At 41.9% G+C, this 20,147-nt stretch overlaps 1 protein-coding gene across 1 annotated transcript in view; it reads left to right on the forward strand.

Annotated features, from left to right (window-relative positions):
• The window catches only part of MTA3 (metastasis associated 1 family member 3), a 211,571-nt gene extending 210,651 nt beyond the window's left edge, over positions 1-920 (forward strand). Inside the window, exon 17 of the mRNA XM_030557652.1 lies at positions 23-920. Coding sequence (XP_030413512.1) covers positions 23-48 — 26 coding nt within the window. The 3' untranslated portion in view covers positions 49-920. The remainder of the gene's footprint in view (positions 1-22) is intronic.
• The last annotated feature ends 19,227 nt before the right edge of the window (positions 921-20,147 follow it).

The raw sequence follows: 20,147 nt of genomic DNA on the forward strand, positions 1-20,147 counted from the left end.
TAATTCTCTCTCCCTTTTCCAGAACGTTCATGCTGTATTTCAGACTGAGATGTCCTCTTTCCTTTCTCCCAATCAAGAGTTGCCTCAGTTCCTGGAGGAACAAATATTGAGGTGTACAGCTGAGAATAAGGACTAAACTAAGCTGTTTCCTGCTGCATTTGACTAGGACCTAAGTACAGCCAGGTGGGGAGGTGACATGAGCAATTGACAAAGCAAGAAAAGGACAAACCTCCAGTCTCCAGTTTTTGATGACAGTCTAATCTCTCTCTCTCTCTCCTTCCATATCATTGCTTATTCAGGAGTAAGAGTCAGATGGGGTATGAGTGGGGAAGAAATAGTCCTTTCATTGCTCCCACTTTTTCTGTTGGAAGCTTGCAACTCTGTATGCCAAGCACAGGAAAATGTAAATAGTATCTCAAATTGGTGAAGTATTGGGAGACTGGATACTTTCTTCTTTGAGTCTTTCTTGCTTCATGGAGAAACAGTAAAAATTGCATGTATCTGCTCCATCCTGACTCATCGGATATGTAATCATATGTGAAAATATGTATACAGGAAAGGTGTTTTCACAGTATGATTGAATTTCTTGTTTAGAAATGTACTAGTGTATTCTACCTGTGGTGCAGTCTCTCTCTGTCTTTTTTATTTGCAGATATCAGAGTCTCAGTTTTGTTTATTGTTAGGGCTTTCAGACATTCTCCTGAGATGGCATTATCTCACGTAGAATGTATCAGGAGCAACTGTGTAAAATTATTATTAAATTGACGCTTAATTTGCTAGTGTGTGTATTGCTGTTGATATGAGTATTTTATTGGCTTTGTACATAACTTAGTATTGTTCTACTTGAGTTATTACAAACATCTTTTTTTTTTTACCGGTCAGCTGGGCACATTTGATATGTAAATGATTAAGACTCAATAAACAAGGAATCTCACAATGCCATTTTTGTCATCAGTTTCACAGTAGAACCAGACTCGAAAGCTGCCTGTGATCAACTTTAACTTCTGCACCAATTTTCCTCAAAAGTGTGAAACAGAACATGTAGGTCACGTGCTCTTTGGCTAGTTTCTCCCCTTTAAAACGTGTTTTTGGACACGCTCATTCCATCTTCCTCACTTCTGCCGCATGCCTAGCTAAGCGCCAGGATGTTTGAGGCTATATTTCTTTTTGTTATGTGTGCATATCTCCCATTGATGTGAATAGAGATGTGTGTTCATGGAGAGCAGAAAACAGATCTCTTGGAATGAGAATATCATTGTGTAATTTAAGTCATGAAACTGCTTCAGTGTTTAAAAAAAAAATTGCACAACATTTGGAGCTATATATGCCCTTGACTTAGGCCAGCGGTGGGCAAACTATGGCCCACGGGCCACATCCAGCCCATGGGACCCTACTGCCCAGCCCCTGAGCTCCTGGCCTGGGAGGCAAGCCCCCGGCCTCTCTCCTATTGTCCCCCCTCTGGGCAGCAGGGCTGTGAACTCCTGCCGGGCAGCTGCAGAGCTGCCACCTAACCCGGTGCTCTGTGCTGTGCGGTGGCATGGCTGGCTCCAGCCAGGTGGTACGGCTTCCCGTCCTGATGCTCTGGGTGGCGTGGCTGTAGTGCCGCCAGCCACTAGTGCTCCAGGCAGCACGGTAAGGGGACAGGGAGCTGGGGGCGTTGGATAGACGGCAGAGGAGTTTGGAATGGTAGTCAGGGGAAGGGGTGTGGATAGGGGTCGGGATGCTCAGAGGGTGGGGAACAGGAGGGTTGAATAGGGGCAGAGATCCCGGGGGGGCAGTCAGGAAGGAGAGGGGGGATTGGATGGGGTGGCAGGGGAAGTCTGGCAGGTGTTTCAGGGGTGGTCAGGGAGAAGGGGTTGTTGGATGGAGTGGCGGTTCCAGTGGGGCAGTCAGGAATGAGAGGAGGGGTTTGATGGGGTGGCAGGGGGCAGTCAGGAGCAGAGGGTCCAGGTTCGGTCAGGGGACATGGAGCAGGGTGCGGTGGATGGGACAGAAGACCTGGGGGGGCTGGATGGGGTAGGAGTTCTGGGGGGGCATCAAGGGCAAGAAACCGGGGGGAGGGGTCAGATAGGGGGCATTGGCTAGGCCACATCTGGCTGTTTGGGGAGGCACAGCCTCTCCTAACCAGCTCTCCATACAATTCTGGAAACACAATGTGGTCCTCAGTCCAAAAAGTTGGCCCGTCCCTGGTCTAGGGAAAATGAAGCCCTTAAATCAGTGGTTTGCAACCAGGGATATGTGTATCCGCCTGGGTACACAGAGGTCTTCCAGGGGGTACATCAACTCATCTAGATATTTGCCTGGTTTTACAACAGGCTACATAAAAAGTCCTGTTGAAGTCAGTACAAACTAAAATTTCATACAGACAATGACTTGTTTATACTGCTCTGTACACTGAAATGTAAGTACAATATTTATATTCCAGTTGATTTATTTTATAGCTATATGGTAAAAATGAGAAAGTCAGCACTTTTATATTTTCATGTCAGATTTTGTAAACAAGTAATTTTTAATTAAAGTGTAACTTGAGGGTATGCAAGACAAATCAGACTCCTGAAAGGGGTACAGTAGTCTGGACATGTTGAGAGCCACTGCCTTAAATTATGCTGTTTAAGTTTTCCATACAGTTTTTTACTCTTCCTGTTGCTTCAGTGAAGGACAAATGCCAGAGGTTACTCCAGGTCGGCATCTGCAACATCTTGATTTACAAGTGGTTTCCTCTGTAATAGTTGCCCTTGGTGATCAAGTTCAACAAAATCAGTACCTACCTCCCAGTGTGCTAAGCACATTATCTTCCCTATCCACTTTGCCTCATGTTCTAGCAGCTGACAAAGAAGCTGCTTTCACATTTTGGTCAGCACATTCTGGAAAAACCGTTGAGCATATCAAGAGTGGGTGTAAAGCTTCCAATACTTTTCCAATCAAATATCTGAGTTAAATCTGTTGAAGAGGTGGACTTCCCAGACTACCTCACATTATGGTAGGCTCTATACAAACACAAACAACTGAGATCTTCCAGTCTAAAAAGTTTTAAAATTTGCTACTATATGAGGTGGAACTTGGTATAGTAACAGTATATTTTAATACCTTTCCAGTGTCCCAATTTGAAAGGGATAGCTTAAATATTAGTAGAGAAAAGGAAAATACCCTGAAGCTTTGAGTGCAACATTTAGCCTATACTCTCTCATTTTCATTGCCATAAGGGAGGATCCCTTATATCACAGTTCAGTGCCCAGATTATCTATTCAAGAGACAAAGTTCAACTATGCAACCTTGAGTCACCCCAGTGTATCATCTCTGACATCTTTTCTAGACCCACGCTGCCTTGTGGAAAATCTTGGCAGCATTCTATAGTCCTTCTATTATATCTCATATTTTTCTATATTTGCCTTGAGACATTTTTCTCACTACATCGGGGTTGCATGAAAACATGATCTTTTCCCCACAGAGTTAATTTATTCTGTTTGCTTATTCCCACTCACCACCTCCATTCCTTCAACCTTGATGTTAGGAGTAGCATTACTACTTCAGATGGAAAATAATCAGCAAGAACCAAGATTCTGATTTCATATTTCATCCCTAGTAATAAAGACAAAAAGAACCAAAAAGATATAAAAGTAAAATGCTTTTCCAAATTTACCCGTTAGGCATTAGCTTCTCTTACTTATAGAATTTTAGAGTTGAAAAATTAATTGTAGTTGATAACAAGGATTTTTGTAAACACTTGTAATGTTCATAAATTCAGACTAGTTGATGTAAGGATGTAGGTGGTCTGCCTTGAAATGTGCAGCCAGCTTTTCCCTGAGTCTAATCATTGATAACTATCAGTTATTTACATACTCACAGACTTTATAGGGGTATTTTGATTACCAGGAAAATCATGTCTTCTCTGACTTTTTTATGTAAAGAATGCTCCCAGTACAGAGTTATTCTCAAGAGAGTCAATTAAGCAGTACATTTGTTTCCAGGGATGACTAGGCATTAGAAGCATGAGGACAAGTGGTTAGATCTTGCAAGCCCTTAGCTATGTGAGTTTCCCTTAAGTAAATAAGGATAATTCCCTAGCATTGTTCTAGCATATTACTTTAATTTTAGAGTATAATGATGGTTGCTATCTCTTCTTGTTTTAGCCAATCTGTTTTTCAGATATTTATTTTATCTTCTGGAATGGGAGCTATTCCCATGCATTCTGACATTCTCTATTAATAATATTAATACACCTGCCAAATGAGAAAGATACTTAACCATGTGCTTTCCTGTGGCTTTCATTAGAAAACTATGTCTTCAGACGTCTGAGATATTCCCTGCTTTCTGAATTAAACACCAGCAGACAAAGGACTTGAATTGCAATACTGCATGTGGTATGGTGCACTAGAGAGTAGTGCTGTGGTTTGTTGAGTCATCATGCCGTCCATTTACAGGCAAAAATATTACAGGACAGAGTTAGGAAACTGGCAGATTGGCAGGTCTCATTCTCAAATAGAAACCTGAAAATTTTATTTTTATAATGCATGTCTGTGACATGAAATGCAAATATGTGAAGTGTAAATATTGTTTTATGCTGCAAATGTGACTCTTGCAGATCGATCACCAGAGGCTGAAAGACAGAGAGCCATGGTGGATGATGGGGTTTCTAGATGTAACATGGTGATGACACATTACAGAAAAAATGTGGTTTAAACTTTAATATTATTATTGCTTCTACTACTGAGAGAATGAATCCTAATACAAATAAATATTTTGCTACAGTAGTCTGCTCTGCTTTATAACTGGTGAAATAAATCATTTCTCAAACCAATATACAGTAATAAACACTACAACCAATTTATTTTCCATAACAAATTGCTGATAACCAGAACCTCATTCCTGGAATAGCTGCTTTCAATTGGTATTACTTTCAGAAACTAAAGTTCCAGGACATGTAACTTCAGTTGTTAGACAATAGCCTTAATAGCATAGTACTCATGGGTTATGTTTTCTGGATTCCAGTTCTGTAGTTCCTGCTTGCAGTAGTTTCTTGGGTGATTAGGTTGTCAGCTGGGCTGGATTATTTCTTCTAAACTACATTACCTGTTAATTATCTCTTAACTATATCATTACTTGCTAAAAGTGACACTACCTTCAAAAACAAAATCAGGCTGTGTAACTGGGGAGTACCTAGTCCAGTCTGCTATTGAATTAATTGAATCAAATATTCCACGGGAAATGCTGTGATATCACATTTTGTTTGTGCATGTGCTTATGCATTTTGCTAGTCCAGTTTGTTACCAGTGTCATAATATTTATGGGATTTAGACTGTGCCCCTTACAAAGTCAAATTTATTCCTGTTAATATGGTTATCAGATTGGTGTAATATTTTAAAAGTAACACTGAAGAGCACTCACTGTTCTGATCTACAGACTCCTGAGGTGTATTGACTTTTCCAGGGATTGAAATATTCATACAGCTCCTGTAGTGAGAGAGTATGGGCTTGTCTCCACTTGCAATGCTGCAGTTGCACTGGTGCAGCTATGCGCTGTAGCACTTAGCAAACATGCTACTCAGACCTACAGAAGAGCGTCTCTCATTGGCAAAGGTACTCCACCTCCCCAAGAGGTGAGAGCTATGTTGATGGGAGAAGCCCTGCCATCGACTTAGTGCTGTCTACACTGGAGTTTAGGTCAGTATAACTGTCATAAACAGATAGTTAAGGGTTAATGTCTCTTTTACCTGTAAAGGGTTAACAAACAATGAACCGGACACCTGACCAGAGGACCAATCAGGAAACAAGATACTTTCAAATCTTGGTGGAGGGAAGCCTTTGTTTGTGTTTTTTGGGGTTTTGCTTTGTTCTCTCTGGGTCCTGGAAGGGACTAGACGGGCAACCAGTTTTCTTGCCAATCTCCCTGCTACAGTCTCTTATATATTCAGAATAGTGAGTATTTTAGTAAGAAAGGCGGTTATAGTCTTTTGATTGTTTCTGTATTTGCAAATGTGTAGTTTGCTGGAAGTATTTTTTAATTGTATTTTGCTGGGGGGAGGCTTCTTTCTAGCATCTATAAGCTGACAGACCCTGTAACTTTTACCATCTAAAGTACAGAGACAACTTTTACTTTTTTTCTTTCTTTTTATTAAAAGTTTTACTTTTTAAGACCTGTTTGATTTTTTTCTCCTAGTTAAGGCTCAAAGGAACTGAATCTGTACTCACCAGGGAATTGGTGGGGAGATGGGAGAAAGAGCAGTGGGAGAAGGGAAAAGTGAATTTCCTCTTTGTTTTAGATTCACGGAGTTTGAATCTGTATTGCCTCTGGGTGAAGGGAAAAGTGGGGGGGGGAAGGTAACATTCCTCTCTGTGTGGTGATTCAAGGAGTTTGAATCACGGTGATCTCCTAGTGTATCCAGGGTGGGAAAGAGCTGGAAGGAAGGAGGGAGGGGGAAGGGAAATGGTTTATTCCCCTTTGTTGTGAGATTCAAGGAATTTGGGTCTTGGGGTCCCCAGGGAAGGTTTTTGGGGGGACAGTGTATCAGGCACTGGAATTCCTGATTGGTGGCAGCTTATCAGATCTAAGCAGGTAATTAAGCTTAGAGGAATTCATGCTGGTACCCCAACTTTTGGACTCTAAGGTTCAGATTGGGGAAAGATACTATCACAATAACTATGTCGATCGGAGTGTGGAAAATCTACACCCCGATCACTGTATTAATATCAATATAAATTCCTAATGTAGACCAAGCCTAAGAAAGAAACAGTAAATGAAATAGTTTTACGTTCTCTTTGGCTTCATTTCTTAGAATTCTTTTACATAATCAGGTCCTATGTAGAATCACAGTCGGGGGCTGTGCTACATGGATAGTTACTAAGATTGAATATCTCTGCTCCAGGAAATGCCAGACTTGTTTTTTGCATTCTGATATTAATGGAGCATTTGTTTCTCTCAGAGTTTATGTAGCTGTCAATAAGATCACCAGTTTTTGTGGGAGGTTTAAAGTATCATTTTCTAAATAATCTTCCAGGTAAATGTTTTTGAAGAAAATGATATGTGTGCAGGTTTTTTTTCTTGTGTCCATGTTCCAGTGATCAGAATGACATTAATTTAAGAAAAGCCCAACAAATTACTAAGGAGATACACATTTTGTCCCAGTAGTTTTGAAAATTGTGAAGAAAATGTGGATAATTCGCTTGGAGGCAATACATTTCTGGAAATTATGTAAGATTTGAAATGATTCTTTAGCTAACCTCAGAAGTATTTTCCCCATTTAGCATTGGATGGTTTTACATCTAGGATTATGTAGCCCTTGTTTCGTTTGTACATAGGGTCAGATATTTGGTTTTTCACTCTAGTTTCAAAACCAGATTATTCTAAAGGAGCAGGACTTCAGTGTACGGCTTCTTTGTCAGCTCTGTGGGGTCAAAGCTATGCATCTCTAGGAAGAATTAGAATACATCAGGAAACTGGGCTGCTCCCATTTATGCCTCCAGTATTTCAAGATAATAAAACAATTTTATTTATATATTGTTGGCAGTACTGAAGTCACATCTGCTGCAAGTTATTTTGCTTGTCTGCTGGGAATAAAGTGTGCAGTTCTGGTATCAGGCGATCAGTTTATGTGCATGCACAGCTAGTTGTAAATCACAGACCAAATGAGGACAGAGAGTCACCTCCCAGTTTCTTTTTGTGCTTTAAAAGATTGGGGAATTTTAGTGTCAGTTGCTGCCATTCTTTCAGTGCCCATTCTGGAAGTCTGCTGAAGTTAGATTTCAGGTAAGGTTGAGATTATTTTAAAATTTTTCCAAATCCCAGCATTTCCAGAGTTTCAAGCCTACTCAACCCAGTCAAATGTTCTTTCAGAATCAGGAAATGAACTTAAAACGCTTGGTTTTAAGACTAGGCTAAGCTGTAAGAGCTGCACATTAAAAGGGTTCTTACCTGCAGAAATAAGGACCAAAGATGAACCCATTCAATCTCTATGAATGATTTTTATTAGCAGTTTATCCAGCCTGGTGGTAAGAATCCTTGACAGCATTTGTTACTTTTATTTTTGAAAAAGAAAACACGTGAAAAGAGGCACATTCATTTTCATCAAGGAGTCCGATGGCACCTTAAAAACTAACAAATTTATTTGGTCCTAAGCTTTTGTGGGTAAAAAAACCACTTGTTCTTACCAGACTCCTTGTTGTTTTTGTGGATACAGACTAACGTGGCTACCCCTTGATACTTGACATCCATTTTCAAGTTTGCTCTGGTTGTGAATTGAGGCCATAGTTGTCCTTTACATAACAGTTGGTAAAACCCTTTGCTTGTGGGTTTATCTAAGCATTCTGGTTAAAAAGGAAGTAACATCTTTCACTAGCACATTATAAACAGTAGTAGAGAAGTGGCCAGACCTGGGAACTGTATTAGGCTCTTGCCCTGCATTGAGAACCACATCGGTGGACAACTGTACCCGTGCAAAGCCCTGTTGCAGTTAAAGGGCTCTGCATGGCTAAGAGGCTCACTGATGAAGTTCTCAGTACAGCATTAAGGCCTTGCAATTTAAATTCTCAAAAACTCCCAAACTTCTGTTAATCAAACTAGATGTTCTAACCTATTTTATTAATCTCCAAAGATTTGGTAAGATTTATAGCTTTCAAATAAACTCTGTTCTTCTCCAGTTCCCCTGGTTTGGTGGTTAAAGATTTGTATGGATCACATGTAAGATGTCTGCCTTTTTAAATGCTGCCGTTTAAGTGAGGGCTCTTTGTCTTAATTGTCTAGCTTAATTGCCAGCCTTATTTCGTCTGGTGAAAATCTTGCTTTTAGCTAAACTGATGCGAGATTGAAGTTAATGCATGAACTCGCTTAAAGTCCTGCCAAAGAGGATGTGGGGAACATCTATGTCTCCCCTTATTCTAAAATCTCAGTTCTGTTTTGCAATTTTGTTTCTTAATAAACAGATTTTGCTATATCCCAGAATCTGTTAGATACTTCTACACCATCCCTATTTGTTGAATAGTTCTGTTCTTTGCTTTTTATTTGAACTATGTACTTTAACTCTGGTTATGTTTCACTATCTCTAGCAATCAAAACACAAGGAAACAAACAAGTGGAGAACATATGAGAAATAAGCTGAGACAGAAAAAAAGAGGCACGTAGTACATGGTACAAAACATGGGAAATGTTACTAGGAATTTCTAGTGCCTGTACAAGCATCATTATACAGATCTTTTTTTCACTTTCAATTTTATTAATGAGTTATTATATATTAACTTCCTGTGTTGAACAGCAATTGACCACTGCAATATTGTTAACCTCAAAAGATCAAAAATGAGATTGGCCAAGAAATAATTAATTTAAAAAATCAAATAATGTTTTTTAGTCTGTTTTAACTTCTCAAATCCCCTTTATTCCTCTGCCAAAGAGTATGTGATAATTTCAGGTTGAAAGTTTAATGCGCACACAAATGCACACCTCTCCTTGGCTGCTTGGATGGAGATTTCACTTACCCCCTCCTGACTGCTAAGATAAAGGAACTGCAATCAACTGTCTTGACCCAGCAGCAACATATGGGACTTCTCTACCTGAAACCCAGCACCATCAACTCCCCACACTCCTGTCTCATACTTCATACAGCCCAGGGGCTTCTCTGCCTGCGTCCCAGCAGTTCCACTTTCCTGGCATGCCAATCCCCTGTCTCAAGCTGCCCCATGACCCTCTCTCTCCTTTAGGCCTATACATGAAGGCAGGTTAGGTCTATGTCCTTAGCCCTGAAAATTGTGGGATCAGAAGAGCTTTTGATGTCATTCTGAGAGCTCCTCTTGAAGGCGGCAGAATCCCATGTTGTGTGATTAGTTTGCAAGAGCTGGCAACACTGCCGTCCCTGGCTGCTCAGAAGGGATTTCCCTTACCTACCTACCTACCAACACCACCACCACCAGACTGGGGGAGCTACCATCCAGTCCCTTCATCTCCCATCCTCATCACTATGTTCTGCACCCCTCGCAGCCTCCCTCTTGCTCTCTGCCTCCTAAAGGCCATCTTGCTGTCTTCAGCCCTATTGGCAGTAAAAAAGAAATGGTGACCATTATGACTAAGGGAAAATATGTTGGTTGTCAATCTTTCATCATGTTTTCATGAGACAGATAAACACCCAAACTCGCTAGTCATGATAAAATCTTGTGAGTTGGCAATACTATCATTGCATTATCGGTATTTTTAAAGTCTGTACGTGATAATATATAATATCTAGCAGAGTAAAAACATGATTTAGCAGGCTGATCTGCCCCTTTAAGGGTCAGCAAGCCTGGGGCAGCCAGCCCTGCTCTGAGTGAGTCCTGTTAATAGACATTGGGGCCTGGTAGTTTGCAAAAGATCATGTGATTACCTGATAAGCATCTGATTTCTGTGAAGGCTGGAGGCAGCTCAGTTGGCATGGAGAGCTGCCAGAAGCAGAAAGGCTCTGGGTCAAGTAGGGAGAGCTATAGGAAGTAGGGGCTCCTGTGGCAAGGCCTGGAGCAGGTGACTCTCAGGCAAGTGGCTGGTAGACTGGGAACCTGTGAGGAACTGATAGGCTCCTGCCAAGGACTCTGGGTTGCAGGGAAGGACAGTCCATATACTGAATTTGTGTTATTTGGAAAAAATAAAGCTGATGACCTGAGAAAAAGAGCCTGAACCAGACTCTAGGCCCGGCTAGGGTGGCCACTCACACATTCCCAGAATATCAGATATTCTGGTACTTCCTAGAATGGCATGGGCCCACCCCCGTTGGTGAGCCCTTGCCCCTGCCAGCATGTCTTCACATGCATGATGCATAGGAAGTCATGCCATATGCAGGATGTCTGTTTGAAGAGTGCATCTCTTCCCCTCCACTGGCATGACCTCACATGTACCATCTGCGCGAGGTCATCCTGGCGGGTGGCAGAGCGGCATGCTCTTCAAAAAGGCATTTCCAGTCCAATACCGGACAAAACTATGTCTAGTTTTGTCTGAATACTGGAGTGGGACAGACCACCCAAAAAGAGGACTGCCTGGTTTAAAACTGGGTGAATGGCCTGCCTCACTATGACACTGATTCTTCTCTGGGCTGGAGAGACAGGCCGGCTGTGTCCTTGTGTATTCTCTGTTGCAGGTGTTCTACATATTACAGATATCAGTCCTTTAAACATCCCTCCTCTCAGACACTCAGTGGTTTGTCAGATTTAGTGGATGGATCTGATTTATCTCAGGCAATAGTTAGAAGAGTAGTGAAATCCCCAGTTATGCATGTAAAACCCTACAGACAACTGCACAGGTCAAAATAAAAGGCAGCTACATTCCTGTCAGTATAAAATGAATGAAGCCAATGTTATTTAATAAAATGCAGTATAATGCATCTTTAACTGTGTATGAACTAACAGAAAGACAAGGAAGTGTAGTAACTCAGATACTACAGAGAATTCTTTCCTGGGTGTCAGGCTGGTAAGTCTTGCCCACATGCTCAAGGTTTAGCTGATCACCATATTTGGGATTGGGAAGGAATTTTCCCTCAGGGCAGATTAGCAGAGGCCCTGGCATTTTTTTGCCTTCCTCTGTACTGTGGGGCACGGGTCACTTGCTGGAGGATTCCTGCACCTTGAAGTCTTTAAACCAATGGTCCCCAACACAGTGCCCGCGGGCACCATGGCGCCCGCCGGGGCATTTATGTGCACCCGCCTGGTGCTCAGCAGGGGAAAGAAGCCACGGCCCTGTGGTTGCCGGGGACAGAGAACTCCAGGACTGCTGGCGCCAGTGCTCTCTGTCCCCAGCAGGCGCGGGGCTGCGGCTTCTTTCCGGCTTCTGAAGCCAGAAAGAAGCTGCAGCCCCGCACCTGCTGGGGACAGAGAACTCCAGGGCTGTGGGTGCCACTGCTCTCTGTCCCCAGCAGGCATGGGGCTGCAGCTTCTTCCGGCCCCGTGCCTGCCAGGGACAGAGAACTCAAGGGCTGCAGGCGCCGGTGCTCTCTGTACCCAGCAGGCATGGGGCTGCAGCTTCTCTCCGGCTTCTGAAGCTAGAGAGAAGCTGTGGTCCCGTGCCTGGCAGGGACAGAGAACTCCAGGGCTGTGCTGGGCACAGAGCACTCCGGGGCTGTAGAGAAGCTGCGGCCCCACACCTGCTGGGCACAGAGAACTCCGGGGCTGCAGGCTGCGCAGAGCACCCCGCCTGCTGGGGACAGAGTACTCCGGGGTTGCAGGCTGCGCAGCTTCTCTCAGGCTTCTCGCTGCACTGCCCAGAACTGCCACTAAAAAAATCCCCAAAAAACGCTCCGTCTCTGCAGAATGGACCGAATGCTGCCCCGTAGCATGTGCTGAGACAGCACCTGCTTGCTCCACTGGTGCCTGGAGCCGGCCCTGTATGTGAGTATTCTTCCTGTGCTGACACTGCTGTTTTCTTGTGCTTTGCAATTTATTATTTTTTTAACATTTTGCTGCAAAATGAGTGGTTCAAATAAGAGACAACGTACGTATTATTTCAACCCAGAGTGGGAAGAATATTAAATATGATGTACAAATACAAGATAAGCCTTGAAAAATTGTTGGTGCCAGCCACACTCTTCTGAAAACATGAATGTGCTACTGGCCACAAAAAGGTTGGGGACCACTGCTTTAAACCATGATTTGAGAACTTCAATAGCTCAGACATAGGTTAGCGGTTTGTTACAGGAGTGAGTGGGTGAGGTTCTGTGGCCTGCATTGTGCAGGAGGTCAGACTAAACGATCATAATGGTCCCTTCTGACCTTAAAGTCTATGATTCTATGAAGTGAGGTAATATCTTTTATTGAACCAAGTTTTGTTGATGAGAGACACATGCTTTTGAGTTACACAGTGTTCTTCTTCAAATATCTTTTCAAGATATTACCTCAACCACTTTGTCCCTCTAATATCCTGAGACTGACATGGCTACAACACTGCATATGAACTAATATCCTGAGACTGACATGGCTACAACACTGCATATGAACTAACAGTTTTGCTGAGTTCATTATCCACTCACCTCTCTTTCCATTTCTAAGAAAGAAGAGAAAATCTCTTTAACCTGTTCTTATTGTTAAGCTTCAGGTGTTCTGTTTAAATTAAGTGAATTTCATTTAAAAAATACAGTTGTAGCACCTGATTTAGGTTTTTTTTTTTAAGATACATTAGTATTTTCTTACATTTTATTAGGTGGTTGAACTTTCTAATTGGAGAGAAATTGCATTCACTTGTTTCATGATCTTGTAAAAATAAACTCTGGCACAGAAGTAGTTCAAACAAACATCTGTTGGAACCTCTCAGTCATACCCAGTTGCAGCAGGGAAGCCAAAACAATAAATCTAAACCATGAACTAATAGAGAATAATCATAATCAGTAAATATAATTTGAGCAGACAGCTGTGTTCTCACCTCTATAGTGTGTCATTATCTTGGTGGATGACAGGGTAGAATATATTCAAGCATCAGGAGACAAACAGACTTACCGAGTATTACATCTTTAAATTACCGATTTGAGTCTAGCCTGGGTGAGTCATGACTAAAAATTTTGTTTCTATATCGGATTGTTTGGGGGAAATTATATGAGATGAATTGGTGGTTTTTCAGTCTAATGTATATCAGGTAAGTGTCCACATCACAAAACCACCATTTTCTGGAGGTAACTGACAGCCTTGTTGCTAAATCAGTAAAGAAGCCCAAGGGTAAAATTATCCTAAGTGACTTAGGAGCCTGAGTCCCATTTTCATGTCACTTAGGAGCCCATTTTCAAAAGTGATTTAGATTCCTAAGTCCCTTTTGAAAATGGGGCATAAGTTACTCAGACACTTTTTTGGAAATTGTACTATCAGGCTTTTAAATAGGTGACTGTCATACTCTTGGAGATGGTTCATCCATATCATGGTTGAGGCGTGTCCGCAGAATGCTGCGTTGAAGCTTGTACAGCTGCTGTCCCCATTGCTGAGTCTGAGTCTAAATCAAACAATTTTATTCTCCTGGACTATCTACCTCGTAGCTTTCTGAAAAAAATATAGATAGAACCATATTGATTCATTAAGTATAACTGAAATTTGGAGACAAATAAGAGGAATTAATAGGAAAAGGTTGGTAGCATGAAATGATAGATTATAAAGGCCTTTATTTAGTAAAATGCTGATTTTATTTCTTTTACATGGTGAAACCAATACCATATGACAGAGTTCCTCCTCTACCTTGGTGGGTCCTGCGCTTATTGGCGGATTCGCTCGCCTCATAGATTTACCCTGTGGGTCGGGAAACAGCCCAGAGACCTTCCCCTCTGGTAGAAGCCACAGTCCAGGTCAATTCCTCCTGTGTCTGATAGGAGTTGGGAGTAGTGTCTGCCCTCTACTCCAGGTTCCAGTCCAGGGCCCTGTGGACTACAGCTGTCTAGACTGCTCCCTGGTACAGCTGCTCGACAGCTACAACTCCCTGGGCTACTTCCCCATGGCCTCTTCCCAACACCTTCTTTATTCTCACCACAGGACCTTTCTCCTGGTGCCTGATAATGCTTGTACTCCTCAGTCTTCCAGCAATAGGTCTTCTTACTCTCAGCTCCTCATGCCTCTTGCTCCCAGCTGCTCGCATGCATGCCACAAACTGAAGTGAGGTCCTTTTTAAACTCAGGTGCCCTGATTAGCTAGCCTGTCCTAATTGATTCTAGCAGTTTCTTAATTGGCTCCAGGTGTCTTAATTATCCTGCCTGTCTTAATTGGTTCTAGCAGGTTCCTGATTACTCTAGTACAGCCCCTGCTCTGGTCACTCAGGGAACAGAAAACTACTCATCCAGTGACCAGGATATTTGCCCTCTGCCAGACTCCCGTACCCTGGTGGGCCAGCTTATACTCTGCCCTGGTCCCGAGGCCCGCCGAGGATGTCAGTTGGTGGTTCCTCCATGGGGCCGTGAGCATGGGTGTGTACTTGGCGCGGTTTACCCCGTCCCCAACACCTGCCCTTTTTGTGGCATGAAAGAGACCCTGGCGCACATTTATTTAGAGTGCGCCAGATTGCAGCCCCTGTTCTGGCTCCTCTTGAATCTTCTGTTGCATTTTTGGTTGTACTTTTCCCCTCAACTGTTTATCTATGCACTCCCCGTCCATCGCGGGATCTCCTTGTCAACCTCCTCTTGGCCCTGGCCAAACTAGCCATCTGCAAAACCAGGGAGAGGAGGTTGGCCGATGGGATTTCCTGCGACTGTGGGGCCTACTTCTGTCCCTCCATCCGTTCACGCATCCGGGCAGAGTTCCTCTGGGTGGCGTCTGCTGGCTCCCTTGATGCCTTCGAGGAGCAGTGAGCGTTGTCCGGGGTTCTCTGCTCAGTGTCCCCATCAGGTTCCCTTTTTTTTAGTCCTGTTTTTTTCATTAGTTGTCCCATGGAATTAGTTGGTGCCATAGACCTGTGGATCCTCCCCTTAGGCTGGGGGGAGGTCCTTTAGAAGTGGGCGGGCCTTGCCTGCCCACCTCCTGGATACCAATAGGATCAGACTTCTGTACCCCACTGGTCTGGGTCTGTCACACATAGCACTAAAAATAAACAAGATATTGTGCTTTTTCTCTTCATACTGAAACTGAATCCTTGATAGCACTATTCAATTAGTTGAATTAATTTGCTGCAATATAAGATATTGCATTAAGATTAACAGATACAAACAAAAACAAACCAGTACTAGCATGAGGTGACATTTTTTGATCAAATAATAAATTTGCAGAAAAATGTAGTCTTCAGTTAAATGAAAAAGTGAAAATAAATTTGAAACTTTCAGACGGTTTGTTTCAACATTTTTGAACAAATCATTTCAATTTTTCATTTTGAAACATTTTGTTTCAAAGTCTGTTTAGAGCAATTTTTTAAAAGCTAAAAAACTCCCAAACATGTAAGTAAACAAACAAAAATGGAAATTTTTTTGACCTGAAATTAATTTTTTCCCTTTTCTATTTTTTTTGTGTAAAACTAATCAACGTTTTTTCTTTGGATTTTTTTGGGTTCCGTTCCGTTTTAATCAGACCATCACAAACTTCTGTACAATTCTGAAGCTGTCTGTGGGATAGTTGATCTACCCCATTGTGGTGCCTGGGTGTCCAGTCCTCAGCTTGCCCTCTGCTTCTCCAAGGAACACCTGTTTCACGTAACACGAAACTCCCCTGTTTCACGTAACATTCATCCATTTGGGTCCTGGTTTATTACGACATAAAATGTTCCATTCCTGCTCAGCAGGTCTGCATATGTAAACCATTCTTCTAGCCCTCCATGATTGGTCTACTCCATTTTGGGGTTCCTGCCACAGCAGTTTTGCTTTTCTCTGAATTCTACTGCAGGCCCCACCTCCCACTACTCCTTGCACCTCTGCCACTGTGTGCAAGCAGTCTCTTTTGTAGCAGGTGCTGCTTCTGGGCTGCCATCAAGTGTGCACTACTGGTCACAAACAGCTGCAGCCATGCCCAGAGAAGAAATTAAGCCTTTCCCTGCCAGTCCAGGGATGGGTCCATGCACCCCATTACACTGCCCTTACTAAAGTCAATAATAGTAAAACTTGACTTACAACTAGGCCATCTTGTTAGGGTTTCCAGACTGTACCTTATTATCATGGGCCAGATTGTGACTTTCTTACTCCCTGCACTGGCTTCCTATGCCATGGATAACAGTGCGGAGGAGAGGAAGAGGCACTGCAGAGCCGCTGTTCCCCATCCTGCACAGATAGATGGAGAGTGGGCAGGCTGGCGGAGGGGAATGCGTGGAACCTTGGTGCCACCTGGCCATCACAGCTGCACTGGGGGATGTATGCTACACCAGGTGAAGAGCTGACTTGTGGTACATCTTCCCGAGACCAAGTAGGAACAGTTACAATCCGTTAGAAAGGCTGCTCCTTAGGCTGGGCAACAGTATACTGCCCCATAAAATATTCAGGGCTTGTGGCAAAGTCACAACTTAGTCCCAATGGCTTCTATGGGAAGGGGAGCAGACCCTTTATTTTTGTGCCAAATCCTTGTGAATATTTCAGAGGGGTAGCCGTGTTAGTCTCTATCAGCAAAAACAACAAAGAGTCCTTGTGGCACCTTAGAAATTAACAGCCCAAATAAATGTGTTAGTCTCTAAGGTGCTACAAGGACTACTCATTGTTCTTGTGAACATTGTTACATTTATTTTATTTTATTTTATTTTACTTAGACTTACACGCACATCCTTGACAAATGAGCACCTACCTTGTTCTAGGTATCCCTTGACAAGCCTTAAAGACGCCATGCATAAAACAGATCATCCATGTAAGCTCTCTCCAGTCATTTCCAGCCTCGGGATTCAAAAAGGAAACTACCATCAGAGAGCACAAAGATTGAAGCAGCAGTAAAAGAGCAAAATGCCATCCTGGATTTATCAGTGTTGCCAATTCACTCATGGTTTTATTGTGCATCTCCTGCTATTTGATGTCTTTCTTAAAGTCCCCGCTACTGACTGCAAGGCAATCTCTGCTTTTTAAAGTGAGTTTCTAGCCCTCAGGGTTGTGGAGAAAATGTAACCTGAGCGCACCCTGTAGGTGCAAAAACCAGAGGGTAAATAGAAAGAAACCCAAATGTTTGTTTTTAAATTGCATGATTTTAAGCCAATCACATGATCTTTGTGGCCTGACATCTGATTTTTTTTAATGTTTGGAATTAACAATCCTAGAGGTGATTGGTCCTGTATCCGATATGATTATTTCGTTAGCTATTATATCCTATTAATCCAGCCAACAGTATTAATTCATGTTTCTTTTTCTGAAATTAATCCATTTTATTCTTATATTTTATCTTATGTTTTACATGGAATTTAGGATGTGTTGAGGCATGTGTTTCCTAATAATAAGTTTTGCTGAAGTGCAAGAAGCCTACCAACCTGTCAGATCAGCTATATACCAAAAACTAGAATTAGTTATAAATATGTCAGCATAAAAGCTGGCAACCTTTGGCACAGATAAGAATGGTCCCTGAAATTTTGGGGAACCAAAGGGAGGAACTATCCACATCACATCACAGTTTATCCGGCTTCTATAACCAGTTGGTAACCGCAGGGTACACCACAACTCGAGGTCATCAAGAGAGCCTAGGTTGGCAGTTTTGGAATGAGATAATTCTCATTAATATATTTAGAAAGTAAGTATCATAATTCATTAACTTATAGGAGAAGGGTACCCATATATTTCTTAGGGTACGAAAACAGGATTTGGGTATAGAAGGTTGGGCCTGATTTCCATAGGTCAGGATTCTATAAAATACCTTGTCAGAGAGTACTAGGAAGGCTTTTTTAGCTCTTAGGGTCTGTTATGTTCTAGACTCTATAGACTATTTTTTCATTTATCTATCTATTCTATCTTCTATCACGCTATCAGCTTAGTTTGTGTAATATAGTATAACTACTCAATATTCCTAACCATTGGGAAAGCCAGCACCATTGCGTAATCGGGCATGCCAGGAGTGAGGTTGGTCCTCCACCTCCTATTACTGGGTCCTCAAGGAAGGGTGTGAGTATGTTAGGTTAAGGTACTTATAATAGAAATGTTACCACCAGAAGTTCTGGAATTCTTTTACTGTTTGCAGTTATAAGTTTCATTGAATTCCTCATTTTTATGTTAATGGCAATAAAGATTTTATCAATTTGGTATTGTCCTCAGTGTATGCGTTCTTGTCAAGCACCTCGAGAATCCTCTCCCAACATAGAATTCTCTGAGTTCTTGAAGTCTGTAATCTGAATTGGATAAGAACCTATAAATCTTCTGGTTGGATGCGATCAGTGGCGAGCCATAAAAACTAACCCATCAAATTCAGGTCAACAGTACCTTTTTGTACAGTACGTTCCATTGTTATTGTACTTTGTCTGTACATTTGCCATTTTAGTTAGTTCATAATGACAGTTTTAAAAGAACCAATTGGCCTGATAGAAAGCATAACAACAGACCAACTACTAGTGCAGCGCCAAAAGGTGACACGTTAAGTCAAGACCTCATGAAATACCATGCCATGGCAGAAACAACTTTTTATTTATTGAAGCTGAGCTTCTCAATGGGGCTGAAGGGAACTGGATACCCAAATCCCACTGAAATTCAATGGAATTTAAGCAGCTATTAACCTTTGACTCCTCTGAAAATGCTAGGCAGCTTGGATTTTTTTATCCTACTACAGCATATATAGCCTGGTCTCCTAGGCCTTGTATAAAAAGCGGCTGTCAAAATGTACTGTCATCTCTACATTTCAAAACAAAAATGAAAGTAAAGTGTCAGTTCGTTATTCTGTTGAACTTATGAAAAATCTATCTACAGACTTCTTAATGTTTAGAGCTCTATTACCACTGTGCTTCCTGCTGTATGAAACATGTGGCCTAAAGTAACCTTTGTTCTGTACTAGAATCGTAAGTAGTTCTCTTTCTTTATAGCAAGAACAAAAGCTTAAATCACCTCATATTTAGGGATGGGCTTTCCCGTCCCCCTGTTTTATTGATCATTTCCCACTTTATGCAGCTGTGCAGGACAGTAATAGGGAGTAGGTCTGCCCCCTTTTGCAAGATGGAGGATGATTAATTTTCAATGATGAACAATTGTTTTATTTTTCACATAGAAAGTTTATGAAAGAGAAAAAAAATGGAATATATTGCAAATCTGCCTTACATTGTTAATGGTAATATTCATGCCCAGTTCCTGAGAACTCTTCCAGTCTGTACAGTTCTAATGTGCCTAGCACCATGGCAGCTGGGCACCAATAGCTGAGAGACCTTTCAGGAATCTTACAGTTACACAAATAACTTATGGAAGTTTTTCAAAAAGTGTATAGACGATGTACTAACGTATTGTGTTGTTTTTCAGAACCCCCCAGTCATACAACAAGAACGATAATGGTAAGTCTCCAGGAGATCTGTTTTTTTCCTTTTAAGTTTGGAAAGCTGAACTGAGTACTATACTGTTGTAGGCTGTTAGTACATGGTATCTCCATTAATATAATATCATGGTGTTGTAGAAAAAAGTTTTGACTTTGTGGTACAACTAGCCACTGACAACCTGGAAAAAAAAAGAAAGATATTGACTGTTTTTCAAGACACTGAAAAAGAATAGTTGTGCTTTTATAAATTTAGGGAATACACAATGATGTACAGTGAAGGTTCTATCACTCCTCGTTTGGAATGGTCACATTATTCATGAGTGGAAAAGGTCTGATTGTGTTATGCTG

This window comes from Gopherus evgoodei, chromosome 3 (assembly GCF_007399415.2).
Source record: "Gopherus evgoodei ecotype Sinaloan lineage chromosome 3, rGopEvg1_v1.p, whole genome shotgun sequence".
NCBI classification, from domain to species: domain Eukaryota; kingdom Metazoa; phylum Chordata; order Testudines; family Testudinidae; genus Gopherus; species Gopherus evgoodei.